Source organism: Haliaeetus albicilla, chromosome 14 (genome assembly GCF_947461875.1).
Source record: "Haliaeetus albicilla chromosome 14, bHalAlb1.1, whole genome shotgun sequence".
Lineage (NCBI taxonomy): Eukaryota > Metazoa > Chordata > Aves > Accipitriformes > Accipitridae > Haliaeetus > Haliaeetus albicilla.
The window spans coordinates 33222930-33242065 of NC_091496.1; the positions used below are offsets into that span (position 1 = coordinate 33222930).

The following is a 19136-nucleotide window of genomic DNA, read 5'->3' on the forward strand; positions in this document are numbered from 1 at the left end:
AAACTTATGTCTAAATAAAAGGTAAGTTTTTTCAGTTAGAATGGTATTTTCCAAAACTGCGTATTTTATCTTTAGTGTCTCACTGGTTTTAGTTGCAGTTTGGGCTGTGTGTAGACTTACAAGGACATTTTATAGACGTTTGACCTTCAGTCTAATGATCTAAACCATGCCAGTCTTAAAACATAAAAATCCATATTTTGTCTTATATCGTAGGTTAAGAATCCAATAAAGATGAGTTTAAAGTTAGCTAAATACTTCTAACTGAACTGAAATCTCCAGAAGGTGATTCATCTGATTTGGAGATGTTCTTGCAGGGTAACCTTGGTAGGCAGCATTAGTGTGTTATCAGCATTGTTTTGGTCACAAATCTAAAACACAGCAGCATACAAACTGCTATAAAGAAAATTAACTCCATTCCAGCCAGACCCAGTGCAGATGTCTAAAATAAGTCAGATGAATTACATCTGGAAGGTACTTATTTTTCTCTATTAATAGTCTGTGGAGAGAAATGGACTCCTCTAGTGGATCCTAGAACTACTAGCTGAAATTGAGACTTCTTTTTTAAGTCTGTAGTTGGGATGAAACCCAGTATTTGTAACTAACTGACCTTAAAAATATAGGCAAAACCATCATAGTTTAGTGTCTGGGCATCAAAAATGCATGTGCATATGTCTTTCTCTCCACTGTTTGACAATGTGGTGTGCTTTACTTGGGAAAAATTAGGAGAATATTCTTTTTGAGGATGAAGTTCACACCACAATTTGTGTCTTTTCTCCATTTGTGTGTCTTAAAGTTGTACTACAAGTGACAGTGCCTGAGCAAACACTTGCAGTGTGTGGTTCTGATGTGTCTGTCTTCTGATAACTCATTTTCAAGTCATTAAAAGAAAACTGTATTGTAAAATGGACAGTCTGCAATAGAGTTATGTTGATTTGAGGATCAAATCCTCAAACAATTTCTGACAATTTTCCCCCTTTGTTTAAGTGACAATTTTATTTAAAATGCTGAGTAGTGTAAGGACCAGCAAATATAGCAGTAGTCAGTACAATACAGAGAAAATTTATAGCAGAGCCAGTGTTGGACTCTTTTGGATGATATCAGCCATTGGATGGCCAAAGAACGATCATAAAGGTGTTTGCTTTGTCAGCCAAGGAGTGGAAGAACAGGCTGTCTTCACTGCATTTTCCATGTGAAATTCTCTGCTGTGATTATAGGCCAGCTTTTGTCGGATGACTGGCCCTACACCCAGTTGTTCTTTATATACCATTTTCAAGTAATATAGTAAAGAAGCAATCATCTCCTCGATTTGTTAATTTGTACATTGCTTGAAGTCTAGTTCTTTTCCATCTGGTCTGTAATCTGATGCTGTTCCTAAATGATGAGAGAAGCCCACCAAATCCTCAAACCAGCTCCTGAGTTGTCATGCCACATTTTCCTTCCGTTTCTTCTCAAAGGTACCTGTGAGGTTCATCATTGTTTCTTAACAACTCCAACAGTGTCTATATCTCAGTCTGGTTTTATAGACTGCAGCAAGACACACCAGTCATCTTCAACAGATATGAAACCAAACGTACATAACACAAAGATATTTCCTGTTCTTTTGCATCTGTGAGTAGCTTTAAAGAATAACTTTTTCTCATATGAGAGTTTCCTGATTAATTTGGATTTATCAACAGAGTATTGGGTATGTGTATGCAGACTGTAGAACTTAGATAACGTTTTAGAACAAACCACTTGCAGAGGAAGTGTTTCAGAAGGTTCTTATTTAGGGTTCATTGGTGGCTGTATCAAATTGTAGTATCCATTCTCCATCTGAATAAACTCTTGGGTTTGGGGGCTGAATTATTGTTTCTGGTGACATGGTTCTTTGCAAAGCCTGGTAAGGCTGACATGCTAATTCCATTTTCAGTCTTCATAAGACCCCTATGCAGTTATTTGTGCCATTGCATACTGATGTTCTGGGCTGGTATATGCTCTCAATTCCTTGAACAAACTGCAGTTTCAGTCTCTTTTTATCTGCACACACCCTAATACAGCATATCATCTGTACAGTTAGATGCACTAAAATAACATATAAAGCTTGGAGCTATTCCCTTGTTTGAAATTAAGATTTTAACTGAGTGCTTTTCAAGGAAGGAAGCACCTCTCTGTTTCTCCTCTTGCAGTGAGACTTGCTCTACAATGCTGAGGTTCTAGACAGCTGAATCTTTACAAAAGGAGTAGCAAACTACAGCTGAATCTAAACACTTTTCCTAAAAACATTTGAGTATTGTGACCACATCCATTCCATTCTGGGCTCTGACCTTTCTTCCTTTTCAAATATTTTGCACTTGAAATGTATTTCCACATTTCTGTGTATACTCATCATTTCCCTTCCATCAACTTTGTCAATCCAGTTTCCCAGCTCTCCTACTCTCCTTCCTTAAGTATTTTTTAATATTCTGCTTCCCCTATTGCATATGATTTTCTCTGGTTTTGGCTGATTGATGGTCTCCCTGTGGCCCTTGGCAAATTCAGCATTCAATAACTTGGCATGCCGAGGGATCCCAGCACCCACTGGTGGAATCTATGGAGTAGGTGTGAGAGCCTTTAGTGTTCATGAAGAAGCAACTGAGCAGAGATTCTCCAAGGGCCTTTGCTTCACTTTTTTTAGGCTTTGCCTATGTACAACACAAAGATCCTATAGGAAACAGAGTTTATATTTTAATTTAACTTTACTCTTAGCATTTTGACTTGTTCTGTCTCTCAATGTAAAAAAAAATAAAAAATTATGTTCTATATAAGCAATGTATGCCCGTGTGCATGGTTAACTTTTGTATTATTTATATTAATACAAAATACTTAATTTGTCTTATTTCATGAAGGATATTTAACAAGTACTAAACCATGTAATGAGGTGGAGTTAGAAATGAAGTACTGTCTTCCTTCTTCAAAATGTTCAGGGCAATGTATAGCAGCATATATTTTATTTTATTGAACTCTAATGACAGGATAGGAAGAGGAAAATCTTGGCTGTTTGCATAGAAGTATTCTGTGCCAAATCCCTGGCTGCTTTAGCACTGTGTTAAATGGATGAGGTCTTGGCATAATCGAAGGAGACCGCTTGAACTAGAAATCTGGAGCAGTCAGTTGTAAAGTGCACTCATTCCCTAGTGCCCTTGTAAATTTTGTTCAGATGTTTAAGTAATTTTAGCTTTGTTTTTGATAAAGGATTTAGGTTTAAATAAATGTAACTTAAAATAAACAATCTTTAATCGTAAATAAGGCCTTGAGCGAGCTGAGCTAATGCCAGTTAGCCCTGTTTAGCATGAGGGGTTGGACATGTTCATCCCTTGAGTTTCCTTCCAACCTATTTTTTTCTGTGATTTTACCTGCTTTATTTAATTATTACTAATTGCTTGCTTCATGGATCTGTCAATAATCTAATACTTAAGAAATCTTCATCTTATCCTCAAACTTCCATGAAGTCCAATCTCCTTGCTACTCACTCAGCAAACATCCCACAAGCTCCAAGGCAGGTATCACTTAGTCACTGTTCCTTTTTTAGTAAATTTATACTTCTGCAATGCAAAGTAGCAGGACTCTTCCCCACCATCCATCCATTCAGTCTCAGATGTTATCACTGACTGGTCTTGTTCCTGACTTATTCATTTCAAATGTTACTTATCTTCATAGAGAATAATTCAAATAAATACTTATTTTTAGAACATCAGTTTAGTTGAATCACCTGTTCTACAACCTTGATACTTCTGTAGTATTTTTTACAATTTGAACAATCATGATACAAAGTCCCAAATTGGATTCGACAATTTAAAATAGTCATTACAGTACCTACATGGTCATTCTCTCACAACTTTGCTTACATACTGTGGACTTGATTCATAAGAAAATGTGAGAAGTTTCTTGTGAAACAATAATATTTAAATAGAAAATGGAAAATTGGTAACTCAATTTTGATACTATTCAGATGTAATTTAGCCTTAAATTACCTTACTGTTGAACGTTTTCATATGTGTAGTTAAACTTTGAATCCTCTAAAGGAATATCTGGCCTTATTCTGTATTGTAATTTGGGTTAGAAATACATTTTTCTGAAAGAAAAAACTTGCACAATAAATGCTAATCCAAAGTGATTTGGACATGAAACACTTTTTCAGTCTCCCAAGAGTTTTTGCAGATTAGAAGGATCTCCTGTCCCAAACCAGCAAAAGAAATTAAAATAATGAAAATGGTTATAATACGCAGATTTGGAAAGAAAGCTGGAACGATCATAGAAACAGGTTAAAAAAAATCAAGCTAAATATTTCTAAGTATAAGTAACTTAATTTTTAAATCAAACCACAAGATTATTTTTAATTTGAGAATTGGCAAGTTTTTTGTATTTTGTAAATATGTTTGTATTTTCAGATTTTAATCCCCCCCCCCATCTATTAAAAGCAATATGTTACTTCAAGTGATTCGAGACTCTGCATAACCTACCATTTTATAATAACAGTGAAATGCTCCTGACCATTTTTTATTCCTGATAACTTTGAAGAAAGAGACAGAGGTACCATCAGCCCTGGCAGTACAAGCACACAAGCCAAATCAAATATCTTCATATCTTATGTAAAAGGTAATGGGAATGGATTTGAAATTGTCATTTAAAGCCTGGTGTCAGGGAAATCACCTTCTAGCCTATAAAGGATGTCTTCTCTGCTTCAGATACTCTGACATGTCTCTGCAGCAAAACTCTGGAAACAAAAATGTCAAAATTAAAACTTGCCACACAGTACTGGTGTAGTAAAAAAAAAAGTCATTTTAGCCTATTTAGCATCAATTACACTCCTCTACCACATGTTTATGTACTTTGACACAAATTGTAAGGTGAGTCATATATCAGTTTCCACTGCTTTAAAAATGGGCATCCATATGCAGGTTGCATTCATCCATATTTCCAATTACTTCTCAAATTCAGACTCCATCTAAGAGATTCAAATACTGGTCCAACATTTGCTGTAGTGAAGCATCTCACCTCGTTCCAGTCACAAATATATAGGTTCTTGCAATGTCTTCCAGTGTTCAGTAAAGCACTACAAGTCCCCTGGTCCATGCTGAAAGGACAGTCCTTTGGCCATTTATCATTCAGCTGCAGGGTATCCGTGGTTCCTGAACATAAAATGTTGAAAGAAGGCACGTGGGCCTTGCTTCACCCAATCACTACAGTAGACCCTTGAAATTCAAACTAATATTAGTCTTTTTAAAGCCTTAAAACATTGTCATTAAATAAGGAAAAAAATCTACTTTGTTTATAATAAATTTTTAAAAAGTAAACCCGTAAGAAATTTTCACAATTTTATTTTACATTATGGGCTTATTTTTTTTCAGAGCCAGCTCAGATTTTTTTCAGTTATGATTGCTGAGAATCTGTCAGCAGAGATTCTGTTCCAGCCTTTCTTTGTTCCCTCAGTTCCAGTTCATTAACTTACAACGTTGTTTGTAGTTTTCTGGCATTTCATTATTTTAATGTATAAAAAAAAATCTGTTTATCAACGGTTCAAGGAAGTTTAATAAGGTAAAGAATGATTAATATGTAAAGTTGCATTATCTGCTAATACTAACAAGTTTCACTAAAATTTGCTGCAATATGTATCTGCTTTCGCTTTCTCAGTTGGGCTGCGATTTACAAGTAGAGTCCATCCAGTGTTTTGTAGCAACTGTAAATTGTTCTAATTTTCTCTTTCTGAATAGCAACAATACTGCAGTTACTATTTTATTCAGCATTATAATAATGCGTTTAAACTTCTCTGCCATCCCTAAAACTGAAACAGATAGAAAGTACAAAGATTCTGCTGGAATTCACAGAAGCTTTAAATGTCAGAGCATTTGGTCAAAATGGTAAATTTCCAACTACATCATTAAATTTTGTTTATATTCTGACAATGATATGAGCAATTCTCTTTTTTTTTTTTTAAAGTGAATAATTTTTTTCTTGCAACTGCCAGTTCTGAGAATATTGCTGCACATCTGTCCTTATCCATTCTTAGCTGTACTGAAATGTCAGCACTGGGAATGGATGTGTATAAGCCGTGTCTCATTCTGAAGAGTTCAGCCAGTGCAGCATCATTCAAAGCCGTTCTTACCAGTATCGCCAAGTTTAAAAACAAAGCAAGTATTTATTTAAAAGAAAATATTTTACTGCATCTCTTGCTGAATTACTAACCTAACTTAACCTTCCCAAATGCATTGCTTGTTATATTCCTTAGTTTCTGTTAAATTTATTTTCAAATTTTAGTAGCTATTTTTAAATGTCACTTGCCAAATTATCTGCATTTTAAGATAAGCAAACCTACGTTTAACAAAATGTTAAAACCTACATTTACAGAATGTTAAATGTAAAAAAAAACCCCAAACCCAAAACAGTTTACAACATTTTTCTAAATTTTAGAAACCCTGAGCATACATTTTTCTTCAGCGTACATGTGTATAATGTAGCTTGCTGTTTAGCAACGTGTTGGAAATCAACACTCATTATCCTTCTCAGGATGCGTACGGCAAGGGCTAAGACTGCAAACGTGTATGTCTGCAGTGTGTGTTACAGTATGGTGAGTCAAGATCCTCTTTAAACCTTCAGAATGAGTATGCCCAAGGCCACTTGTTCTATTTGTGTCCCTGGGTACCTGTGCTAGCATTTTAGACCTTTGTACTGTAAAACTATTTTGATACCATAGCATATAGGCAAATGGAGTGAATCAAATAAGGCGTGCAATGTACCAGCTTGTACTACAGTCTTGTGGATTAGTTGCAGAATTTTACTAGTCTATTGAAAGAGATGCTAAAAAGTGACACGGTTGTCTTAACTTGTCATGGTTCTCTTAACTTGTTTGATTGTCTGCTGAAACAATTTCCAATAAACAATTCACTTAGCAGTAAGTAAATATCTTGATCCTCTCCCGTAGCATCAAACAGACATGTAAGAGGCAACCCTTTATTTCATTGCTTCAGTAAAAACAACTTATGCAGTGGTTATAGAGTTTAAGTGGAAGCATAAACAGCTAAATGTAAAGAGCTGCAGTGCTTGTGTCTGAGCGTGTGGTGGGGGCTGGTAAGACTGTCCTATGGATATTTAGAATCATAGAATCATAGAATGGTTTGGGTTGGAAGGGACCTTTAAAGATCATCTAATCCAACCTCCCTGCCATGGGCAGGGACACCTTCCACTAGACCAGGTTGCTCCAAGCCCCATCCAACCTGGCCTTGAACACTGCCAGGGATGGGGCAGCCACAACCTCTCTGGGCAACCTCTTCCAGTGCCTCACCACCCTCACAGTGAGGAACTTCTTCCTTACATCTAATCTAAATCTACCCTCTTTCCATTTAAAGCCATTACCCCTTGTCCTATCACTATGTGCCCTTAGGTGAGCATTCATCTAGTAGCACAACTTTAGAGGCATTTCAGGCAACCTGTCCTTGGCTGAGTAGTGTAACCTTTATTATTTGCTGCAGAAGGATGGTAAATGCACTCTGCAGCTCTTGTTTTTCTTTTGTCTGACTAAACAGAATATATATGTGACGATACACATTGCATAAGAACAGCAAAAATCGTTGAAAATGTGGAAAAGATGTCTTATGGATATAATAAATTTGAAAAAATCAATCTGTTGAAATCTTTTGTCAGGCACCTTTAATGCTTTTTCCCAGACTATCCTGTCCATAGAAGTGCTTTGTAGGGGAGTCTGTAGGGGTAGTACAGCATTTTCATCAAAGCACTTACGTAACGATGGAGAAAGTTGCTCATCTGAGAGGGGAGAAATCTGGGTTAAGTTCCCAACTCAGCCACTGCTTGTCTCTGATTTTATTTCTGTGATTTAAGGTTTGACATAAAAAAAAAATGTAGGTGTAGCAAATCCTGCCCTTTAAACTTGCTGGGAGTATGTGTCGACGCTCACCAAAGTTTACCTTTAGCCCAGGGAGGCCGCATTCCTCCCACAGTGGAGGTCCTTAATACTTTTGAATTGGCATATCCCTAAGATTTTCCCAGTAGAGATGGAGCCTCTCACATCCCCTGGCAGTAGCCCTACCATTATGAGTTGCCTTTTGCAAATCCTTTAGAAGCAAGCTGTTGACCCTTAGTGATGCCATATGTGAAGATCATCTAAAGTAACATCCTGCTCTGAATAGCTGTCAAATCCATTGATTATGGAGACAGCCTAGGAAGACTAGCGTCATTAAGCAAAAGTTAATCTGTATTAATACCACCTGGTCCCTAAAGAGAAGGCCGGACTCTATTGGGCATCAAGTGCTTGAGGGTTGTTGGCATAGGATCCACAAAAACCCACACAGGGAACAAGAAACTCCTACAATTTGCAATAAAGAAGCTATATTAAGGACACAAATATATTTTAAATCCTGTCCCAACTTGCTTGAAGCACCTTAATTAGGACTGTACTTGTGATCTAATCCAAACTCCTATCCTGAGCAGTAGCATCCATTCCACTTCTCTAAAAGTGGAGAAAAGAGAAAGGGAGAAGACAATACTTGCACAAGACATGGAATATACAGCTTCGGTTGTTCCTCACCTAAAGGAGGCTGAAACACACATTTCTCATCCTCTTGGTGAGTGCCATATACAAAAAATCTACTGTCCTAATAGGAGTTGGTCATCACCTTTTCTTTTCTTATTAAGAGTGACAGCGAGACGCAATTCTCTGACTTTGAAAGGCATTGAACCAGTGTCCCTTGGAATAGGGATTGGATCTCATGTTTTCCCAGCCATTTAAGTTATGTGCATATACCTCTTCTACATTAACAGAAATGCAATTGCTGCATTTTTCAATGGGCCTTGTCTTATAGGCAGGCTTGCAAAACACTTCACAGATGGAGCTCCGCAGGCAAACCAAGTGGAGGAATAACCACTTTATGGATATCAATCAGTATAAGATGCGAGCTAGAAGCCAAATGGCTTATTCCTGTGGAGAGTGAGCAGTTCCTGTACATGCCTAGCAGCAGAACTTTAAATGGCTTGGGAGCTTTAAAAGCCAAGTCCCCAGAGTAAGTTAGGCAGCCATCAGGCCTGTAGACTGATGAGCAGAGGTTTTCAGAATCACTGTTGCCCGATTTAAAAAAAAAAAAAAGTATAAATAAGTTACCAACCAGCAGTACTCAGTTACAGCATCAATCCGTCAGTTTCAGGTGTTCCGCACTGTGCCATGGATCTGTCTCGCTATGGCCAAGCCATTTTTGCATCCTAGTTTTGTTGTGTCTTGGAGATTAGCCTGCTGAGCCTCTTGTGGCTGTTACCTCTTTGACGTCTTGTCAAGCAAAATCCCTGGTTCAGTGCCTCTTAATTCTGTCTGTTCTGGTGTCATAGAAAAAGTTTCATCTGTACCTCTGAAGCGCGTACTGGGGATGGTTAGGGACTGTATGGCTAGCTGTTGTGCTCTCTGTACTGTTTGTACGTAGCTACACATTATGCCATTCTCGTTATGATATGCCAATTTATAGGACAGCAGGTCTTCTTGTCTCTGTGCATCTTCCAGTTCCCTGTGGCTCTGACTTCAGTTTCTAGCAGTAGAGGGATAACTTTTCAGCTGAGCAAAGTGCTACCAAGTGTCTCATTTGCCATTCTGTCATTTTAGAGTGACAAACATAGATCAGGAACTGTGTCTGCAGTCTTTTATGTATGTTTTCAGTTATTCTGACACTCTTTGCCTCAGCTAAATTAAGAGTAATGGAAGCTTGTGGTGCCACGTCTAAACGCATACGTCCTTGCAGCCTGCATGAACTCCCATGCTGTCATTTGTTGGCCATTGTCAAGGCATTTAACTTTGTCCGGAGCACCGAGGAAGATGAGTTCTATATAGATAATCAGCTATTTAGGGTGAATGCCACATAATAAAACCGCCTCAGAAAAGCAGATATCAGACTGCAGAACATGTACAGACTTTTTATCACTCAACGTAAAAGATATCGAGGCCTCCCCTCCTTTTCAAAGAGCCTTAAGTTACCCCTTTCTATGGGTGCAGTTCTTGTAGACTCTACAGAATGTGCCCTGTGTGCTATGTGCCAACCCAGTGCCTTAGGTACTCCAGAGTGTTAAAGAGCCAGCTGAAGTGTAGTTAAGATGCATCAAGGTGGCTAATATGGCATTAAAAGGCAGCTGAAACTTACCCAAAGGGTCTACGCTCTCACTGCAGTCCATGGAGACCTAGGGTTCGGTTCAGATGTGTCTGGATTGTCAGATGTGTCACAGGCCTTATGAGAGATCCAGATCTCTCTGGATTATCATCTGGAGACCAGGATATGTCACAGCACCTGGAATTATTTAGTCACACAGGTTTAGCAATGCCTTTTGATATGTAAACATACTGTTTTGACATGCTAGCCATCCTGCAGTAACAGAAGGCAAACAAATCCTTCACCCAGCATGTCTACATTAGTGTAAGGACAAATCGTGCTCTAATCTGCTTTTACTGTTCTGACTAGGCTCCATTGAGCATTTGGATCCCTGACTTAGTCTTAAATTTAAGTGTCTAAATTCAAGCTATATCCCAGTTTTAGATTGCTGTGATGGTCAAGAAAACACCATCTCAGCGCTGAGTTTCAGCCATGACTTTTATTCCAGTGCCTGGAATAATGTTGATAGCACCATGGTGGCTTGTACCTTGTTATCCAACTTAAAAATAAAAACGTTCCATTTGCTTTCAGATTGCTTGTCATTTTGGCAGCTGCTAAAGTGTCATCCTTCTTTGAAAAAATGCTCCGATATCTTCCTTTGAACAATTTCTCTGGGCTAGTACTGTTGTTTCCCTCTTTGTCTGCTCTGTGCACGCTCTGCTGCCAACTCCAGAAAAGTGATCAAATACATTCAGCTCATAAATCTTTTTACTGACTCAGTGTTATTAACTTACCTTTTGCAACAACATGGATATTGGCAGCACCTTGTGACAGGGGTTTTTGGGCTCTGTTTTAGAACTATGTGTCTCAGGTCTCTTTTGTCTTTTGGTTCCTCTGTTTTGTCTTACTCTGTCAAAATTGGGGTCTACCTTCCATAGGCTTTGGCCTGCAAAGAGCAATTTCCCTGACTTTGCAGCTTCCAGTTTAACTGTCAGAGGTTAATAGTGGGTTTGTCCCAAATCCCAATCGCAAACTTGTCCTTTATCTATAACATTCACGAGTATTGGCTCCTCAGCCTTTAATTATTTACACTTATCCTGTCCGTTTCTGAAGAGCTTTTTACTCTGTTACGAGCTTTAACTGCTGTGTTTTTCCACTCAGTGTTTTCTTAGATTGTGCCATTCATGCAATATGAATGTACCTTGCTACAGAATACAAGTATGGCATAGTAAACAGAAGCCTTTTGACAAGCTATAGAAAATCTGGGCTGACCATGACAGTTAACTGGAACGCAACAGCTATTAGCCCTCCTGCAAGGTGCAGGCATGGCTCCTAGCCAGGAGGCAGAGTAACCAATTATTGAAAACTCCTCTAATCACTAGCTAAAGCTAGGAAAAAGTGGGGATTTTTCCACAATAGAATTGATTTTACTTTTGGCATTGTTAAATTATATATCCTGGTGACATCATCAGGCAAGCATGGCTTTTTCAAAAATGTCAACTACTCTCATTTATATTTAAACTAAAACCTGAAAATTAAAAATGGAGCATTTTTTCATTTTTAGCAGGCAAAAATCCATATTTTTAAAAAGTCAGTTTCTCTTTGTGTTTTGAAATGAAAATAATACTGCAGAGCACATAAGAGACACAGGATGTAATGCTAATAGTTAATACAATAGTTAATAAAATGCAGTGTATTTCATTACTATTTCTAATAAGATAATGACAGTGCTAAAAATATTTTCCCTGTTCCATAAAAAGTTGTACCTGTATTTTAATCAGTAAATGCACTTACAATATGCACAGATTATGTTCTTAAGAGTTTCTTTATAATAACATGCTATTTTAACTCTAACTGAAGGTCTGTCAATTTGCATATTTAATTTAGGCATTAATTACTTATAGACTACAATGCACAATTTATACTAGGCTTCTTGGATTCCTTCATGTTGCAAATGCTCATGTTTCAAATTACAAACAGGACTGTTAGAATGATCTGGTGCTTATAAGGCCTTTCTGTGTATTTAAGTATCATACCCACCTCATCCAACCTTATTATAAGCCTTCAGGTACTTTTAACATTTGGAAAAACAAGTGACTACATGGAGAACTTCAATTTCCATTAAAAAAATAGCTTATGTCTGGTTTGATACCTCTTCTACTTGTTAATGCCTATATTCAGTGATCAGTGACCTCTCAGCCTTTTTGGATAACCCGTCTTGTGTCCATCAGCCTGCCGTGCGTGGCTGTGGCAGGCCCACTATATGCAACGGGGCTATAGGGGTTACCCAAGTGGCCCCTTTTTCAGGAGCGTTGTGCAAGTGTTCATTCAGTTTCCGTACACCTGTAATCATGTATAATGCATATGAGAATGTATAATGCATATGAGAAATGGGAATAAAAAAGGTGAGAACTGTGGGGGTTTCGTATGTGTTTCACACTGATGAAAAAGATAAAGACACGGTTTGCTTTTGGGGGCCAGTCCTTACACCTGACATTTATTGTTGTGCCTTCTTTGTTAATGAGACACCTTCTTAAGGAGTGCAGACTTGACAATTTTTCACCTTCATGGATGCTACAAGAATGGCATACCCAAGATGCAGGAAAAAAAGGAATTCCAAATGTTTCCCAGTTATAAAGAGGCTGGGAGAATATATGGGGGGGGTGTGTGTGCTTGCCTACTCTCACAGTCTTCCCTAGGTATCTGCTGTTGCCCTCTCTTGGAGACAGGGCGTTGGAATAAGGAGACTTTAGGCTGACCCAGCGTAGCTGTTCTTGTGTTGTTACATCCTTATTTACAACATGGTGAATTTAGAATGTTGATGATCTTATTAACTACAAGGAACATAATTAAAAATAACTTGGAAAAAAATGTGGGTATTTTTTTTTATAATTCCAGCAGAAAATCTGAGCCAGCATTTATATGCTGTTCAACAGATGAAAAAAAAGGTGTGGTATTTTTGTAAGTGACATATTAGCCAAAAGCTCATGACGTGTATAATGAAAAGAGCCTTTAGGGTATCCCATTTTACATATGTCATGAAACTATTCAATGACATCAGTATTTCAACTCTAGAACATACTAACTTGTATCTAAGAAGTGATACAGTGCTGTGCATGGATTTGTGCTAGCAAGACCCTCTATCCTGATAAAATATTTAGATTTTAATAGGGCTTCCCCAGAAAGTGGGATCAGCTTGCACTGATCCAGTTGCAGGGATATGGTCCGTTAGCTCCTAGACATTACAACATTTGGTGTATGTTAATGGTAAGATTTGAATAATGAATAACGCAATGTTCAAGGAAGTTGTTACAAGCAACTAGGTCCCTTGTGCGCACCCTTAAATAGGCATAACATTATATAAGCAATGTTTACAGGTATCTTGAAAACAAAGATTTCACTTGGGAAGTTAAAATATAATTGCTATCATTATTCAATGTGTTAGCTCTTGAGGAAAGTCTTCTCAAACACTATCAAAGTCTTTTAGCAAAGGGTATGATTATATTAAAAACTATGATTTTTTCACAAAGGTTTTAATCCCACACAAGTAACTTTACCTTCTTAATTGTCCTTATAGCATCTTGATGAAGTTGAAAGTAGAGGTCAAATTATTGCATGAGGTTTTAAACCCTATCTGTTGCATTATTTAAGCAGAATGGGAATGCTTCTTTTGGATTTAGTAAAATATATCTATGAAAATACATTATATAAATCAAGAAACAGTGACATCTGACTGAAATTCTGCAAAACTCGTTTGCACTCTTTTGTTAAAAAAATGTGGTTATATAGCTGGTAGAGTGAAAAGTCAAGTGGCTCAATTATCTTTTTAAAGAGAACTTAAAGATTTTCATTTTTCTTCATAAAGATTTTGCAAAGTCACTGATTCCATTTGTACAAAGGAAGAGGTAAAAGGTGTAAAACAGTTTATATTTCCAGAAGCCTTACATAATCCTAAAGCCTTTGCCTATCATTATCTTAGCACCTTCAAAAGGACATGGGCTGTAAAATCAGATTCACATTTCTGTTTCTAATTGGAATTGACCCATCCTTGTTCAGTTCTGTGTCAAGACTCAGATGTAGCAGAAAGAGTGATTGTGAAAGAAATGGGAAATCTTTCACAGCTAATGATAAATTTTGTCACTAAAGCAAGTTCTTTGTAACTGCATTAAGCAAATGTGTATAGCTTACAGTCTGTGTTCTTGTTTCCACAGTGCATACATTATAACAGACTTCATGGGCATCAGGAATGAAAATTTTATGAAGGTAGCTGCAGTTGGGACTTGGATGGGAGATTTTGTCACAGCATGGATGGTAAGAAATGTAATATTATATTTTAAAAGAAAAGGAATATGTTTGTTGGTTTCAAGGGAAAAGAGGAGAGGAGAACAGAGACAACTAAATTTCTTGAAGTGTTCAAGTATTTCAACCCAGACAAGTAGAAAGTCAACAAAGGCGAAGTAGCGTAATGGCAGGGTATTTAATTAGCTGGGAGTCCAGAAAAGTTTCAGTTAAAATGTATCAGAGCAATATTTCATTTCTTCTGTCATGACTGGGAATTTTGCCATTGACTTCTGTGAGGACAGCGCGGTGGCCCTTCTTTGCTATGGAATAACATCAAGACTTGCTATCTGGTGAAACAGGGAGTAATGACTAGAGATAAACAAGTCTAAAGAAAACAATTAAAAAAGAAGAAAAATTTACTGAAATATGTGGCACAGTGATGGAGAGGAGAGAAAGAACAGAAGCCAGTTACATCCCGGAATTTGAAAGTAGCCCATTTGATGTGAAACTCTCAGATTAAGTTTGTCTCTGATTTAGGATTTAGAAGAATAAAGTTTTAGCTTGGATTGTAATTGTTACAAAGGTTCTCCCCTGAAATATGGGCAACCCAAAGATCAGCTTAGTGAAAGAGAATCAGAAAATGAGAGCTAACTGGGAACAAAAGGAAGCATTTGCACATGTTTTTATTGTTCAGGAAAAGCATTTCTTATACACAAAGTGATAAAAGCTGAATTCCTTTTTTTTTTCTTTTTTTTTTTTAGTAAATTAGGTTTTTATGATGAGCGTAGGTAAGAATTTTAACAGTTATGGCTGTGACATTCATTTAAATTGGGGAAAGAAGTCCGTGATTTTTAAGCTTGCAGAATTGGTTTTAATTAATCTAGATTATTTTTCCTAATGATTCGTTGATACCTCTCTTTGTTTACTCAAAAGAATCAACATAATTTTAGAGGAATTTGTTAACACAGAGAACATTGCCTGATGGTGAATGTTTATCACATATGACATAAACATGGATGGAAAAGATCTTAGCACTGTATGTAGTTAGTGACTGCAGTAATATCTGATGTAAGCAAAGAAACAAGCCAAGGTGGATAAATTTTAGGACGCTGTAGGAATAGTTTCAAGCAGGAGGGACTGTAAGATGATAAGACTATAGTCTATAAAACTGTAGGAATAGTCTTAGAAGGGTCATCCGAGTTTCTGTCAATCTGTCTTCTATCCTCCACGTATTTGGAACATACTGTACAACAGACAGAAGAAAAAAAAAGCATCAAGGATTTTTTCAGCATATTGTTCAGTATGTGTCAGTGGTTTGTCCAAGACAAATTATGCTCTGTGAAGTGGTGGCCATGAAAAGCATGTACAGAGCAAATCATCTGTACATACATTACAGTAAGGACGTTGCAGAATTGGTGCATTGACTGATGTTGACAATTAAGGCGGATTTCTTGTGAATCTGTGATAAAATTCATGGCTACTTCTGAATACCTTTAGCTTGACCCTTTTTTTTATGGACTTCCACAGGTTTATCCCACTATGGAAGGAAAGATGATGTATAAGCTAAGCTGAACTGAGAAGGGTCATGTTCTTCATACATATGTGACTTCAAGCTCCAGTGATAGATTACATACAAATTGCACTACATTAGATAACGTTCAATTTTTTCAGTCCCTCTTTTCTTTTTTCCTTGAATAAAACTGTTATATGCAGCACTATATAAAGCATGGAAATGGATGGATTCAAGAAGCTTGAGAATCCTGATCCTTTTCTGTGTACTCGAAACCCTCTCAGGTCTTTTCAGCAATAGAGGCACAACTGGGTTGTGCCACAGCAGGTTCCAGTGGTGGATGGAGTTACCACTAAAGAATGGGAGAGAGACTGGGAGAAACTGCAGAGGCAGTTTGGAAAGGGGAGGCTCTATGCAAACCAGCCTGGTTCTGTTAGCTTTCAGGAAGAGCAGAGGGCATGGAATTGGAGGGTCAATGTGTTTTAGGACATGCTTTGATTTGATTAGGAGAATTAAGAGGTGTGGTGATTGGTGTTTAAATCTTCAGAACAAAAGAGAATAGTGAGATTGCTTCTGCAATGCAAATCTCTAGGCAAAGCGTATGAATCATTCAATGGAAATTACAGTGTGTAAGGGCAGCTAAGCCTAGGAACATCAAAAAAAGCTACAATGCAGGTAGAGAGGTATTAGTAACAGAGAGTGGACACGTACATTGGTGTGTGTGCATGTACATTGCTGCAAACCTCCCATACAGCCTAACTTTAGCAGTCTTATTCTATATGAACAGAAATTATCATGTTCTTTATAATATTTGAATTTGCTTGACTTTCTGCATGTCAAGCCCAGCATGGAATTGATATCAAAGTGATATGAGTCTCCTGTGGGATTATTATATTTTATGAAGTTCTCCAATCCTGTTTGGAAACAGGAAAGAAAAATCAGACCTGTAAAGGAACCTTTGCACATCTTCCCATTCACAGCAGTGCTAATATTTTCTAATATTTAAGCAGTTTCTGTAAAGAAGCCACCCATCCTTAGACTACAAAGGAGTAGATGAAAAAGCAGCTGTAGCCTTCATTTCAGTGTATTTGAACCATACTGGAATTAAGATCTTATTCCTTATTTAATTGGAGACTTTGCAAATAGGCAGGAGTAAAGCAGAACAGATGGGATTCCATTTTAAAAATGAGTAATCAATAAACAATAATATTGCCCTAGTACAGCAAGGAGAGGCTTATTAAATCAGGGAAGTGATTGAAATGGGAAAATATGTTTTGGATTCCTGTTTGGTTCAGATTTAAAAGGCAGAAGTGAGCCTTCGCCCTCAATACCTCCTAGCTCACTGGCTAGCTTGTTGACAGGGTCTGACTCAATTCCTAATAAAATCAGCAATATTCTTTCCATTGTGTGTAATGAGAATGGGGCCATGCTGTGGGTGCATAGGAGCTTCTCCTTTGTACCTCTGGACAGGAACTTCTGCTACTAGTAATCATTTTTGCTGAAGTCTGTAGTGTTAGATGTTCTAAATAAGTCTGTGAAGAGGGGAATGGGTTGAATACACTAACCATCTCTCTGCGCTTTTTCCTCTTTGAAGCCAGGGAAGTATATGCTGCACCTGCTTTGACATGCTCTCCTGCTCTCATAAAATGTGCATTCTGTTCTCATGGAGAGTGCTTTTGAGGCAGACACCACAGGATTTGGCACAGTAGGCTAGCTTTGAAAAAAAGGTTGGATTCCACCCAGACAAACCTATAAACTAGCAATTATGGCCACTTTCTGGGAGAGTGTGAGCAGGCTGAGGAAGGAACTGATTCCAGGGCAGAATCTCTGATGATTAGAGTTGGGTGGCCTCCTGACCCTCTCTGTAAAAATGAGCAACCTGCTGCAGGTGTGTTTTTGTGAGGGACACGGTCCTGAGCATGGCATACTCAGAGTATACCTACGGGAGTGCGTGGCACCGAACATTGACACAGAAGGCGGAGTACAACCAGAGCCTCCTCTCTTCTTTCCAGCCTCCTGGTGACGTGGAACAGCCTGCTTTCCTCCTTTCCGGGCACTGTTGGCTTTTAGACTGTCAAAACTGTTGTTCTCCACTCTGGATGATGGCTTTTTGGGCTCTCCAAAGGCTACGTATTGGCCTTGTGCTATGAATGACACTCATACCACATTGAGAGATTTACTTACCAACTGCTGTTGGTGTTTACACTGAAGGCACATCCCTGCCTACAGGCCCTACATACGTGCAAAAGATTCTAAGCAGTAGAAGTTTGTTACATCTTCCTCAGACCTTGCTTGCTAGGATTATCAGAAGCCAAAGCAGTCAACTTCAGCCAGAGGCTGGCGCTAATCTCTATGAATGTATCAGGGGCTGATCCTCTTGACAAGGGATTCTGTTCCCATTTACCTTCCTTCTGAAAGGTAATTTAATTGAGATTCTCTTTTCCCTTGTTAATTGCTAGAGGGAACTGAGAACGGTTGAGAGGTTACTGAGCAGCAGAGACTCTGCTGACTCACATCATCAGAAACAAGGATAAACTCAAGGGATGGTTTAGCTTATTATTTATCAAACTAGTATTTACCAAATCTGAACCAGCATGTTCTTTTTAACAAGGCGAAGCCAAGACTTCTCTCAGCACTGTGCTTTAGCACAGTACTTGGCACAACGTTTTAGAGTGTAAGCTGAATCATTGCCACAATTTCTGGCTGTTCTTTCTGACACCTTTGCTTGATTTCAGTTTGACTCTTCCCTTGCTTGGGACCATGAAGACTCCCAGGACCGTTTCTGTCTTTCATTATCTTAGCAGAGGAATTAGTAGTATTGGGATTTCAAAAGGTTATTACTGAGTGATGAATCCACACCTACCTTTCTTTATTAGTGAAACTGGATAATGACCCCCATATACACAAGTTGCCTGGGCTTCTGTGAAGTTTCTCAGGCAAAAGAGTCACATCACTAGGTGATCATGCCTCCACATCATGACATATAACTTGTGGAATGCTGCTCCCCTTGATAAAGCTTATCTGTTCTTCTGCGAGCAGGATTTTCTGTTCTCTGAGATTTTCAGTGCTAGCCAAAAAAGCTCCAGGAAATGTACTTACCTGGCCAAATGGACCAGGTTTTCGGTCTTATAATTCCAGAGGACAAATCTCACACCATTATGTGTCCTAGCTTTGCTAGTTGTGAAAGAAACAGATTTTGTTCTGTTCTTTTCATAAACATTTCTCTATTAGGCATTTTTTATCTTCATCCT

The 19136-nt window shown here is 38.0% G+C and overlaps 1 protein-coding gene across 6 annotated transcripts in view; it reads left to right on the forward strand.

The window, feature by feature from the left end:
• The window catches only part of TMEM117 (transmembrane protein 117), a 237662-nt gene that overhangs the window by 101152 nt on the left and 117374 nt on the right, over positions 1 to 19136 (forward strand). For all 6 annotated transcript variants that reach the window (XM_069802220.1, XM_069802224.1, XM_069802221.1 and 3 more), the window contains one exon: positions 14306 to 14405. In XM_069802220.1, coding sequence (XP_069658321.1) covers positions 14306 to 14405 — 100 coding nt within the window. The remainder of the gene's footprint in view (positions 1 to 14305; positions 14406 to 19136) is intronic.